Genomic DNA, 12,487 nt, shown 5'->3' with positions numbered 1-12,487 from the left:
GCTTAATATAAATATGTATATACCAACTATCTTAAAATCTTATTAGCATTTTCAAAAGCTGAAAATCGAAAAACAAATATTTGAAATTATAAAAGGTAGGACATGACAACTGCTACTGTAATACGATGTCTCAATGATATTTTCTATACTTTTGGAACTCCTCTTTATATACACAGTGACAGAGGATCTTCTTTTCTATCGACTGAATTTACAGAATTTTTAAATTCCTTAGGAATCGCTTGTAGTAGAACAACGCCATACAACCTACGTGAAAATAGACAAGTCGAACGCTTGAATGGAACTTTTACTTGCCTGCAAGCAGGCCAAGTGCCAAGTGACAATCAATTATTGTGTTCATCAATTATTATTATAGCATCAACTTACTAAAATCATGGACTTAGGAATCAGCTTAGCTTATTACCGCTAAAATTATGTCGTGAGGTAGGCATTAAATTAGCACAAATGTGAAAATCAGATATGTACATACATCTTTAAGAGCTGGTATAGTTTTGAAGAGGAATCCACCAGTTTTGTTAGACTGAACCTCAGTTCAAATTGTGCATTCAGGTAACTTGGACACAATCTTGTCGACGGGATCTCAGAGCTATTCTCTGTAGAACCGGGCACAAAAACAAATAATAGCCCCAAAATAGATTATAAGATGAAGTAGTAGTAGTACATAATTTAAAACAAAGAAATCCACGGAGTTGGCAAAATGATAGCAAAAGTGGCGAAACTAACCATTTGAGGATGGTTTAAAAAATAAAGTAGGTATTTAAAACTATAGTAGTTGTAATACTAGATTAGACATCTATTAGCGAGGATATGGACTTCGTAAGCAGAAAGAAGATGGGCGTCGATCTTCCGCGAATGTTCGACTTATAAGAAAGGAAGTATATAGATGGCAGCATAGTTGTGAATAATATTACAATATTCTCACGTGCTGTACTAGATGGCGTTAAACGAAATCAGTCTACTATTTTATGAGTTCAGTCGCCTTTAGAGGGCCTTCAGCCGCTCATACTGCGCGTATTGTAGAGACTTGTTGTGTCTACGTAGAGCCAACAGAAATTCGAGTAAAGTTGAGCGGGAATAATAATCGGCCGGCGAACGGCAAGCGCGCTGGGGGTCTATTGCCCATCCGTTTAACACTTTTATACGAAAACCGCGATGTGCCAAATAATAACTGGTAAACAGTGAATTGGTGCGAAAACACGATTTTAAACTCGATAAAACAACGAACACAACGATGGCTGCGAAAATTGGTTTTAGGAGTGTTATATTTTTGTGCATATTATACTGTGTCACCAGTTTCAACTTGGAACCGCGGATTCCTGTGATAAAGTTCGGCGAGCCTGGGTCTTATTTTGGATTTTCTGTGGCTGAACATCTTACTGTTGGTAGTAACGGCGAAAATATTAGCTGGTAAGTAGGTATTAAGTAGCTGTTAATCTTATGAATAATAAGTTATGATGTCATGTGTGAAGGTCGCTTCCTTGCATGTGTTTGATATTGCCCGTTGATCAGTTTCTGTAACTATTCAAGAATCATGTGTAAGTACGCTTGATATCGGGCTATCAGTAGTGCGTTGCCCTTATCAGGAATGTAGAGCTATTGATAATTCGAAGAAAAGTTTCATATTATAGTAGGTGAGTGTAAATACATAAGCGGATATTACGTAAATTTTTATTTTTATTATCATAATATTATTTTGTTCCGATCACTAAAACTGTACCTACACGTCATGTTTCTTGATAAAACAGATAAAAATTGGGTTAATGTATTACTCCTTGTGTTGCTCCTTGTTTGCATCCGAAATATGCCTGAAATTTTTATATTCAAAAAAATTAAAATGTTTTGTGTTTTTGTCATCATCACTATCATAGTTTACAGTATTTTTCTAAACGTGCTTCATTTTTCAGTTAGACAAAGATTGCCTTCGGCATGCTTACTAAGCTTAGCGGTAGGTAGGCGTGACGTCACTGGAATCACTGGTATGGTGATAGTGTTTAACCGTGACGAAATTAATAGCAACTTACTAGCTATGTTTTGCACTTCATATTTTATACTTCATACTGCTTACACACACACACATGTTCAAATTTTATTCATTCTGTACCTATATGGCGTACAGAGGTTATACCTGTACCTACCTACTTACTAGATGATGCCCGCGACTTCGTTCGCGTAAATCTTGGTTTTTAGGGCTCCGTGCCTAAAGGGTAAAACTGAGCTATATTAATGTCACTCTGTTGTCTGTATGTCTGTCCGCGTGTCACGGCGTCTCGTACGTAGACGAAATGACTTGCATACCTGAAATTTTTGTACTTATTTTGTATAGAACGGTGACTTAAAACCGAATATTGAATTAGAAATTCAATTAAATAATTTTTCCTGGGGGAATTTTCCAAACTTACATGAAAAAGTGAAATGGGCAGGGCACATAGTTCAGAAAACCGATAGACGTTGGGGTCTCAACTCTGAAAGTGCTGGAATGGCGACCTCGCACCGGAAGGTGCAGTGTTGAAAGACTTTCCACTAGGTGGACGGACGTCATCAGACGTGCCGCACATTGTGACATGGTCTATCTCAAAAATGAAGCCTAAGTTAAGCCTTAGAAAAGCCTAGTTGCGTTGCTAATGTTATGTACCTACTAAATTACCTAACTAAGTTCAATAGGTGTAGGTAAGTATCTACTGAGGTTACCACTTATCAACTTAGGCTAGGTACCTACCTATCTTATCTTCTAAGATTGCATAAGGCACGTTTGCGTTAGTGAAAGTTATAAGAAGGTTTAACTACCTAAAGGTAAGTTAGTATACATTAAGTATTATGAGTATATAGGAATGTAGGTAGTACATAACTCCAATATTTTAACACGATATAAAATATTATGTAGGTACGGTCAGGTTACCTAAATATTTTGAAATCGCCTAAATATCAAAATCACTGCCCGTTATTCAAAGTCCTTCCTTGGAACTGGAGCTTACACCAAATACCTACCTATTATCAAAAAGTTTTTTTTTTGCGAAAAGTGTCTGTTTCTATGGCTCAACCGCAAAATCGATCAGAGATAGCATAGCAGGCATCATCCTAGACCTACCTACCTACTTTTTATCCCAGAACAACAAAGGCTCCCTCTCTCAATCTCAAAACCAATAAATGCTATTACTTATTATATAAGCAACTAGCTGACCCGGCGAACTTCGTACCGCCCTACAGTCGATTCTTTTTCAGGAAGTTTTTAAATTTTTCTCTCCGTAGGAACCATTCTCGTACTTCAAGGAATATTATAAAAAAAGAATTAGTGAAATCGGTTCAGCTGTTCTCGAGATTTGCGCTCAGCAACACATTTAGCGATTCATTTTTAGATACAGAGAAGAATAGTGTTAGATCAAACAAATCACCAGCACAAAAATGATTTGCTTAGTTCTAACGGAATCGGATAAAGTCGCAGACCAAAGCTTTTACCTATTGGTAGGTAGCCTGTATTCGAGAAGCTTTGAGGCAGTGGGTAAATTATTACATTCTTTTTGGGACCGAGGACCGAATACAATTTTCAATACACAAATACTATAAAAATAGAAGTAAACTTTACAACATTAAAGAATACTTAGTACAGAACCTACTATTAAACATGTCATGATATGAATAATGAATGTAAGTTGGCGCCGGGAGGCTGTGACCTCAATAAAGATCCAGGAAGAGAATATAGGACTTGGCATCTCATTCGACTAGAAAGTGCATTTTTCAGTAGGTAATGCTTTTTGGTTTGGGGTGAACCCAACCAACTAGGTACAAAGAAAATGCTAGGCTGTATCATAGTTTAACAAAATACTACTTCAAGGCTGTGGCTGTATACAGGTAGGTACTATAAAATATTCTGTGGCTGTGCTGTAGCCTAGCTATACTCAGGGATGTAAGACCACACAGTTTTGTTTCAGAATTGTTTTCTTTCCTTTTATGAGCGTGATATAACAGCTAATGTTATAATATAGGAAGCAGGAACATTACTCGCTGCAGCTAGATTATATCCTTATCAAACTTTCTAGTTGATGGTGAAAATCCTGACAACCGTAGGATTCAAATCCACTTAGAATTTTAGAAGTTATAATCAGATATATCTACATACAGGTATACGCGCAGATTGCGACTTTATAATGGCATTTATGGAGATAAAATAAGTGAAAATATTTTTATCACGGAAGATTAAAAACAGTTCAACCCTCACTGATTCTTCTTGCGTAGGAGAGTTTTTGAATTTTGCAACAAACAAAAAACAAAACTGCATGTAAGATTGTAGAAGACCTACCAGAGACAAGGACTATTATTGATATTTCAGTACTCCGTGGTACCTAGGTACTTAAGCCTTGCCTGGAAACTTACTAATAACAATGACTCAAAGCAATTTTGTTGCTAAGATTAGGCGTACGCGTAGGTACATTGCAAATGTAACTGTGTACATTGTACATCCGTGACATGTTCCAAATTAAGTAAGTATACACTAGAAAGAACTTTGGCATACCCTTTTCCTAGATTGGTACTACTTTACACGGAAAACACGGAAAAAAAATTGAAAAAGGTATCAAATTACCATAGCTGTGGTAGAGCTTCTATGTTTTCAGTTGAAGAGCAGAAACATGTAGGTATGTAGCGAAAAAGCTTTCATGGCAAAGTCAACGATGCCCATAGTGTGATTGCGAAATATGGGCCGATATAAAGGATTTCTGTTTAAAGAAAATCTTAAAATCCGTATACCACGAGACGCATAAGCAACGCATTTTTCGATAGGTACTGAAAATGTGTTTTCGTCGGCTGCATAATTGGACCACTTCCGGTGTACATTTGAATACCAGGAAGTCTAAATCGGAGGAATGGCTATACTTTAGTGTAAGTATATTGTAGTTTGATAGTTTTTATCAAGTTTCCTAAGTAGGGGCGGGTCGCTAGTCTTTCTTAAAAATGCACTTCCTAGCTAAGTGTCTTGTGGGACTTGCATTGCAGCCAAGATATTACTCACTTATTTTAGACTATAAGCCTGTAGCTTTAAGTATATGAACGTATTTAAACGATTTCAACGCTATATTGCTGAATACTACAAAATGTTGTAAGTATATCGCCTTGTTTGCTTGGTGAATCACAGCCAGTTCTAGACAAGTACGTTCAATTTCAAGAGATAAATGTACTAACAGCGTATTGGAAGGAATCCAATAGACTTCCGTCTGGGTGGCGCGTAGTTGCGATAATTATTTTCGATTTAATGCAAAAAAATTATTTTAATGCTGCAAGTATTACAAACGTTTTTTATGATTTTTTTTGTTTCACAAGACACTATGACGACTACTTATTTATTTATTCAGCTTTTGAACTACGCACCTACTTTATCATAATATGCTTATGTAAGCAGGTATGTATGTATTAATCTTAAATTATACGTAGTATTTTTATCTTTGTAAAGCTTTCGAGTGTACCTACTATGCAGAAGGAAACTGTCATTCAGTCTGTCCCAATACGGTCTCAATAATCTTATTTACTTATAAAAACAAACTTTGATACAGATATTATTAATATGTACTTCACTTTGATAAGAGGATATTGTTTGTAAATATGTCAATGGAATCATAACTTTTAAGTTTTTAGAATATAGTAGGTAAGTAAGTAGTTAGGTATATGAAGTGTTATAACTAACTAAATATTCTACTATTAAAGTTGGCTCCTGTAGCCTGTAGGGACAGAGCAACAGCAAGTCACATAAATTACTTAGGTCTGTAGACTGCTGTAGAAGCAGTTTTTTGATTCTAAGAAGAACCGAGACATATGGACCAAAATATCTGATCTATTATTACCTATGCGACATACTTTATATTGTACACATGCTCTTGACACGCATGTGGGAGTGCACAGCTCGAAGTTTGCTCACAAATAAAGATATTCTCATTTTGACAAACCCGTAAAAATTGTTTAGATAACGTATTTGTTTAGGTCCCGTTATAGACTGATATAAATTTTTACTACTCTCCCAAAACTCCCGCCCACATGCAAGCTCACAGATAATAAAAATAACGAAATACTAATAATAGTGTAAACTGTAAAGTGTAGGTAATTTTGATGTCGTATGTATGTGAGTCATTAATTAATGTTGTATATGGAAAATGGAAATATGTATTCAGAATATGGAAAAGGAACATAGCAATTAGGAGAAGATATCAATATCTGAGGAAGCCTCCTACCAGACGAATTGTTGAAATTGTTATCAAACGGTTGTCTTGATTGGAATAGGAAGATAAACTCAGTTGTCTATGTAAACAGCACGTCCATTTCTTTCAATGAAGTTATTTCTGGCTAAGCAGGGTTGTTCCCCAATGAGCAATTCACTCTAATTATGGTATGGAAAATGAAAATATTCAGAATGGAAATGGAACTTAGCAATTCGGAGAAGACAATATTGGGAACTTGAGCAAGCCTCCCACTAGACAAACTGTTGAAATTGCTTTCAAGTGGTCGTCTCGATTGGAATAGGAAGATAAAATGAGTTGCCGATGTAAACAGCACGTCTCATTTCTTTCAATGAAGTTATTTCTGGCTAAGCAGGGTTGTCCCCCAATGAGCGATGCACTCTAATTAAAATGTTCACACGTCATGCTCAGCGGGGCTCTCATCTGTGAACGAATGGGACCCTCTAATTTGTGCGACGAATTCAATGAGCGAGTCATAACGATGTAAACCTACGTGAGGCTAGTAGACTTAAGTAAAGGTATATAAGTATAGGTATATCTATTGTATGAATAGCTTTACCTAATGTAAGCTACATACTTATTTGAAATGGTTAATTGATTACGTTAAAGAATGTAATGCCATACTACCTACTTAATATTATAAATGCGAAAGTGTGTCTGTCTGTCCGTCTGGAACTTTTCATGGCCCATCTGTTTAACTGACTTTGACGAAATTTGGTACAGAGATAGCTTGTATCCCGGAAAATCAAAGAGTTTCTACGGTATTTGTAAAGGCTTACCTACCTGTTTAACCGATTTTGTCATTTTTTATAGAGATAGCTTGCATCCCGGAGACAGACAAACAGACATTAAGACAGAGATTAATTTTTATCTTGGAAAATCTACGAGTTCCCAAGGGATTTTTAAACACCTAAATTCACATCACCATCGGGTTTTGAATAATTAATTAGCAATTGCTCAGACCAAACCTCAATTAGAAAATATTATACCTAGTCAATTACAGACAACATAAAAAAATATTATGTGGCAGAAAATGAGCAATTCCATTTTATATTGACAAGTGTTCTCAGAATTAAAACAAAGTTGATCATAAATAAAGCCAAGCTCTTTTATTTTCGCAGCAATATCAGGTTTAGGGGTCTTGTTAAAGAAGACTAATCTGTTGCATATCTTCAATGTAAATTGAGAAGGCTCACGGCTAAAGTAACAACCGCACGAATAAATTAAACTCCGGTTTTTGTTTTATACCCATTTCAATTTATCACAACACTTTAAAAGCTTGATAAAGATTTTTTTTTAAATACCAGTAAATTGAGGAATATTTCGATAAGATCCCTTGTTTTGAAATGCTTCAATAAATTCGCTTATTAATTACCTATATTGATACTCAAACTAATCTTAGAGTTATCTCTCGTTGACACTTTTATTGTATTCCACCCGATGCCGAAGATTGCCGCTCATGTGACGTTACATTCATTATGCTTTGTTGAGTTTTTGTTGAATGCGTTTCTTTAGTCTTTGACGGCTGTTGGGTTCTTATGTTACTTTTGGATCGTCTAGTTTCTAGTAGGTAACTATCTAGTTGGTATGCGATAATTAGCCGTATTGTAGAACCTATAGTAACGTACCTAGTTCTTATGCATACGGGATAACCTGATCCGCCCACACCTTCGTCAACACTGCTCTTCAGGTCTACTCTTACATACTACACAGTAATATATTCTGGTTTGACGACATTGTTACTTGTAAAGACTTCATCAAAACATCATTTATCATCGTTAATCGTTATCCCAAGAAAATATGAATATAATTATTTTCTACGCTAGTCCATAAACTGCTGAAATTTAGTTCAACATAATATTGTAAGTATATAGTTGTCTGCAATGCAAACTTATCTATTAAATTGTTTTTGGGTTAGTTAAGAAGATATAAAAAAATCTTTATTATCTTAATAAACATGTAGTTATTGACAAGCTATAGTATGAGGCCCTGCATCTTGAGGTACCTAGTTAAAAATGTCTTCTTCCTTATAATAAATATTCCTCCTTCCTAATGTTAGTATGGTTAGGTAAATTTTTTGGAGGAAGCTTGTTCGCCTACTGTCATCAAACTGCCTTCATTGATTTATTAAAAGTAGGTAGGTATGTAGCTATTATTTACTTCTCGATACGACCAAAACTTGTATTAAGTATTCATTAATATGACGGAGTAAACATATCAAAAGTTCTGTAGATCTACCATATTTAGTCCAGGTTAGTGCGTAAAATCTATAACTGCATCATCAGAAGGTATCACTTAACTACAATAGGAACTCTTTGCAATTTCCTCAGCGAGAATATGTGTTCATTCAAAAACACGTCATTATATAAATTCCAACTAAAACATTATAAGGTCAAACCAATCATAAAAACTATATCGTTTTAAGGCTACATTTATCCAAATAATACACGTATGATGACCACAGATTTGTGAATGACGCAGTAGATGCGCACCTAGTTAGCCTTGTAAGGTCAACATTTTTGTTTAAATACATTAGATGTTATATTGTGAATTTTTATTTATACTGACCTGTAGACTCCGTGTGTTTTATATGCAGCATGCGCTCAATTCATCGAGTGACGCCTGTTCAATAAATCAATAGCAAAATGAATTATTACATCATTTGAATAAATATTGTTGCATATGCAACAAATTATAAAGTTCCTTTTTGTCTAACTGTAGATAGGGAAGATACGATATATAAACTATGTATCAACAGAATAGCGATTAAATATTTGGTACAATATTTGGTCAACTATGATTTTTATTAATTTGTACTACCATTGGGATGTTATAATTATTAAGTACCTACTTAATTAATTATTATTAATCAGCCATGCTCCGATTAATGGATTATAATAATCTATTACTGATTATGATTACCATACTTTTTATCACAGACTACAACTTTTGAGTACCTACTACCTAGTTAGTTGTAAAGTTACTTACCTACCTTGGCAGCTCGATTTACAGTTCTAGTTACACGCAATTCGTAATTTGCTACTTTGTAATTGGTTTCTATTGTTTTGTTTATTTAGACAACTAATTTAAAGTAATAAACTGATTAAATTTTTGATTCAAATAATATGATGAAACGCGCAACTGAATGTACCACTAGTTACAACACCTTAATCGCCTCAGGCACCTCACCTCAACAATTCGACGATTAAGCTAGCTAGATCACGACCAAACGGTTGCAAATTGGATACCCAGTACCCACCCAGTTGTTTAATAGGTTTATTGTCGTGTCGATTACGTCACAGAGTTATTTGACCAGTTAAATCTGTAACCATTATTTTAGGCACTAGGCCAGCTGTAAATAAACTTCGGGATGATTCTGTCAGGGAGAGTTTGGTCAACTTTGAAAGTCTAAAACGCAGTAAAATGAGTTAGCCATTGACGAATGAAAAACTTAATTAACTTGTAAAAGAGAACTTTTTTATTGAATTAAGTAATTAGACCCTGAAATAATATATATATAAAAATAGATACAAAACAATTCGCCGCCTCATAAAACTGTAAATGGCTTTACCCATGGGATATAGTAACTAGCACACCAATATATTTAACGATATCATATCAGTGAAACCCAATTCGTTCCACATCTGCCTGTACTCTACATAGATAGAGTCGTAATCTCCCGCTATTTCGCTATCTGCTTCACTAAAATAAATCGTGTGATGCTACGAAAAACAGATTGTATGCTGTTTTGTTAGTATTCGTCATTCACGAATTGATCACAAATTTTACTAGGTACAGCTAAACGAGTTTCGAGTTTCGACCCACCTACAAAACTGTAAAGCCTACAAACAAACAAACTCTAAACAAATTTATTTACTCATATTTTGTGATTTACCTACTTATAGTATAAAATTATACAATTGATTTTTTAACGTATTTATTTAGGTAAATAATCTTAAACCCCACTTATTTGGGGCGCTCCCAAATAAATTTTTATCTTGGAAAAAACCCCAGTTTTTTTAAACACAAATTTTATCTAAACTTTAAAAAATTACCTGCTTACTAAATGTTGGCAAGTATTGTTCGAAAAGCACGAACTAAAAGATAAAAATAAAAAAGAAGTAAAATTTTCGGTCCGTCGCACTCGCGCCGAACATCGGCCGCCGTTTCATTAGTTTATTTTTTGTATCAGGTCGTTGCAGTGTAGTTTTATTTTGTTTTGGCCTTATACGGTGGGCAGCCTTCGTTAGCGGCAAGGTCACGCTTAGCTTACTGACGGATCTGTCTTGAGCTTTTTGTGGCAGATGGTACGGTACAAAAAGCTCTAGGAATAATCCATTTTTATTCTCGCAATGGTGTCTTTGGTGTACTAAGAGAAAAATTGTTTAATCCGGACAGCGCTTGCTGTAAATGTATCGTTGAGCTAAAATAAAATAAACTTTTGATGCTTAAACTATAACGTCCTCGTAGGATCTGAGTTTTTGTTGTATCTGCTAAAAAAATAGTAGTAACTAGGTAAGTACTTAAAAAATTAACCGAACAGTCTGACTTGATTTTTCGAAAGAACCTGTAAATTATTGTAGTAAAGGTAATTTGAGAATTAGAACCGATGGTGAAAAGTCCTAGAGTGAAGACTGCGTAAAAGTAAGCGTATTGTGGGGCGCCCACATGGACCGATGCATGGTAGATATAAAGAGGGTGGCGGGAAGCTGGATGTGGAAGGCTTGTTTAGGAAAATCGAAATTATGGTTTGACTACTTAATAATATAGCAATTTATTTAATAATCTTTACCCAAAGAGAAATTTACGATTGAGGTGGAATTTTGTACTAGTTTCGGTGGCGCGAATTAAAAAGTATGTCCAACAGTAGATGCCCACAGGCTGACAATGAATAAAAAGCCTAGAGCGCTCAAAAAAAAGAGGAGGAAAACCGGCAACAGAACAAAAACAGCGTTTTCCAATACAACAGTATGCAAAGATTCGTTATAAGTGATAAACTATTAAATTACAGCCATATAAGTTATAAGTTACACTAGCATCATAGTTAATCAACATAGTCACGCAAAGTCTTTAGCAAGTACAGTGCCTACGCGGCAGAAAATAATGTATATCGACCTTTAGAAAAAGACAGCGGTTTTGTAGAGCATTGTCTCTGTTGTTGTGACCGACAAAACGTCACATAGGTATGAGTGACACAGACAACGCTCTACAAAGCCGAAATCTCATTCTAAAGGTCGATGTACATTATTTTCTGCGGCGTACTGTATAGTGAACATGATAAAGTCATGAGACATGGCGCCCGTGTTTAATATATCCTGCTATCTCGCTGGATAAATAGTGATAATCCCGGTGATATCATATTTGGCGACGCTGCTGTTTGCTTAAAGCTCAAGGAAACGTGTATGATAAAAAATTTAGATGTATAATAATAATATACCGTTACGGATATAAAAATGAATGAAATAATTTCAGTGGTGTATTTTCTGGTTGTCTTGTGGGAAACATGTCATCACTCCCGGTTTAAGAAATAGCACTAAGGTGATGGCGAAGAGCCGGGTACATTTTGCGAAGAGACGAACACCTAGAAGACGTCCATTGAAGCAAATTAAAAAGATATTTTCCATTTAAAATAGGTGCCATTAAGCCGTCATAATATTTCTTTTTGTCAGTGTCATTCGGAATGATGTAAGGTTTCTAATGATACCATACATTCAAATCTGTTCAGGCATTTAGAAGTTATGGTGGAATAAAGAAAGTCACATGCAAACACCCTGAAAACATTACCTTCTTTGGATAGTTGTGGACGAAACACGCTAAAGAAATCTACAATTAGCGCATCACTCGACAGGATGTACCTTGTCAACAATAATTGCCAAAACACGCGATCCAGCAGTTAATGTAGCATGTGTGCTTAAATTGCGCTTAAACTTGGAATTCCCATGAAAGACTTGCTTCTCATAAATCTATGATTCATAAAATCGTAAGCTCGCCCGCGTCATCGCTAATCTGATATTGCACCACTTTTTAGAGATTTGGAAAATATTTATATATAATCTAAGAGGTTTTAAAAGGCAGCGAGAGTCGAATTAAAAAACCGTCAGCATGTAAAACTGGTGCAGCTCATATTGAAGGAAAAAAATCAGCACATAAAATTCTTGCTCCTTCTTCTTCCAGTGCCGACTCTTCCAGATCTCTTACCGATGGTTGGCGATCATTAAGGCTAACTGGATTTTGTTCACTGCTACCTTAAA

General features: G+C 35.3%; 1 protein-coding gene across 2 annotated transcripts in view; it reads left to right on the top strand.

Moving 5' to 3' along the window:
• Positions 1–994: 994 nt before the first annotated feature.
• Positions 995–12,487, top strand: part of mew (multiple edematous wings) — a 112,481-nt gene continuing 100,988 nt past the window's right edge. For both annotated transcript variants that reach the window (XM_034976198.2, XM_034976197.2), the window contains exon 1: positions 995–1,425. In XM_034976198.2, coding sequence (XP_034832089.1) covers positions 1,250–1,425 — 176 coding nt within the window. In that variant the 5' untranslated portion in view covers positions 995–1,249. The remainder of the gene's footprint in view (positions 1,426–12,487) is intronic.

The sequence above is a fragment of the Maniola hyperantus genome, chromosome 15 (assembly GCF_902806685.2).
Source record: "Maniola hyperantus chromosome 15, iAphHyp1.2, whole genome shotgun sequence".
Classification (NCBI taxonomy): domain Eukaryota; kingdom Metazoa; phylum Arthropoda; class Insecta; order Lepidoptera; family Nymphalidae; genus Maniola; species Maniola hyperantus.
Note: the sequence above shows the minus strand (reverse complement) of the source record. Positions and strands in the feature narration are given on the sequence as shown.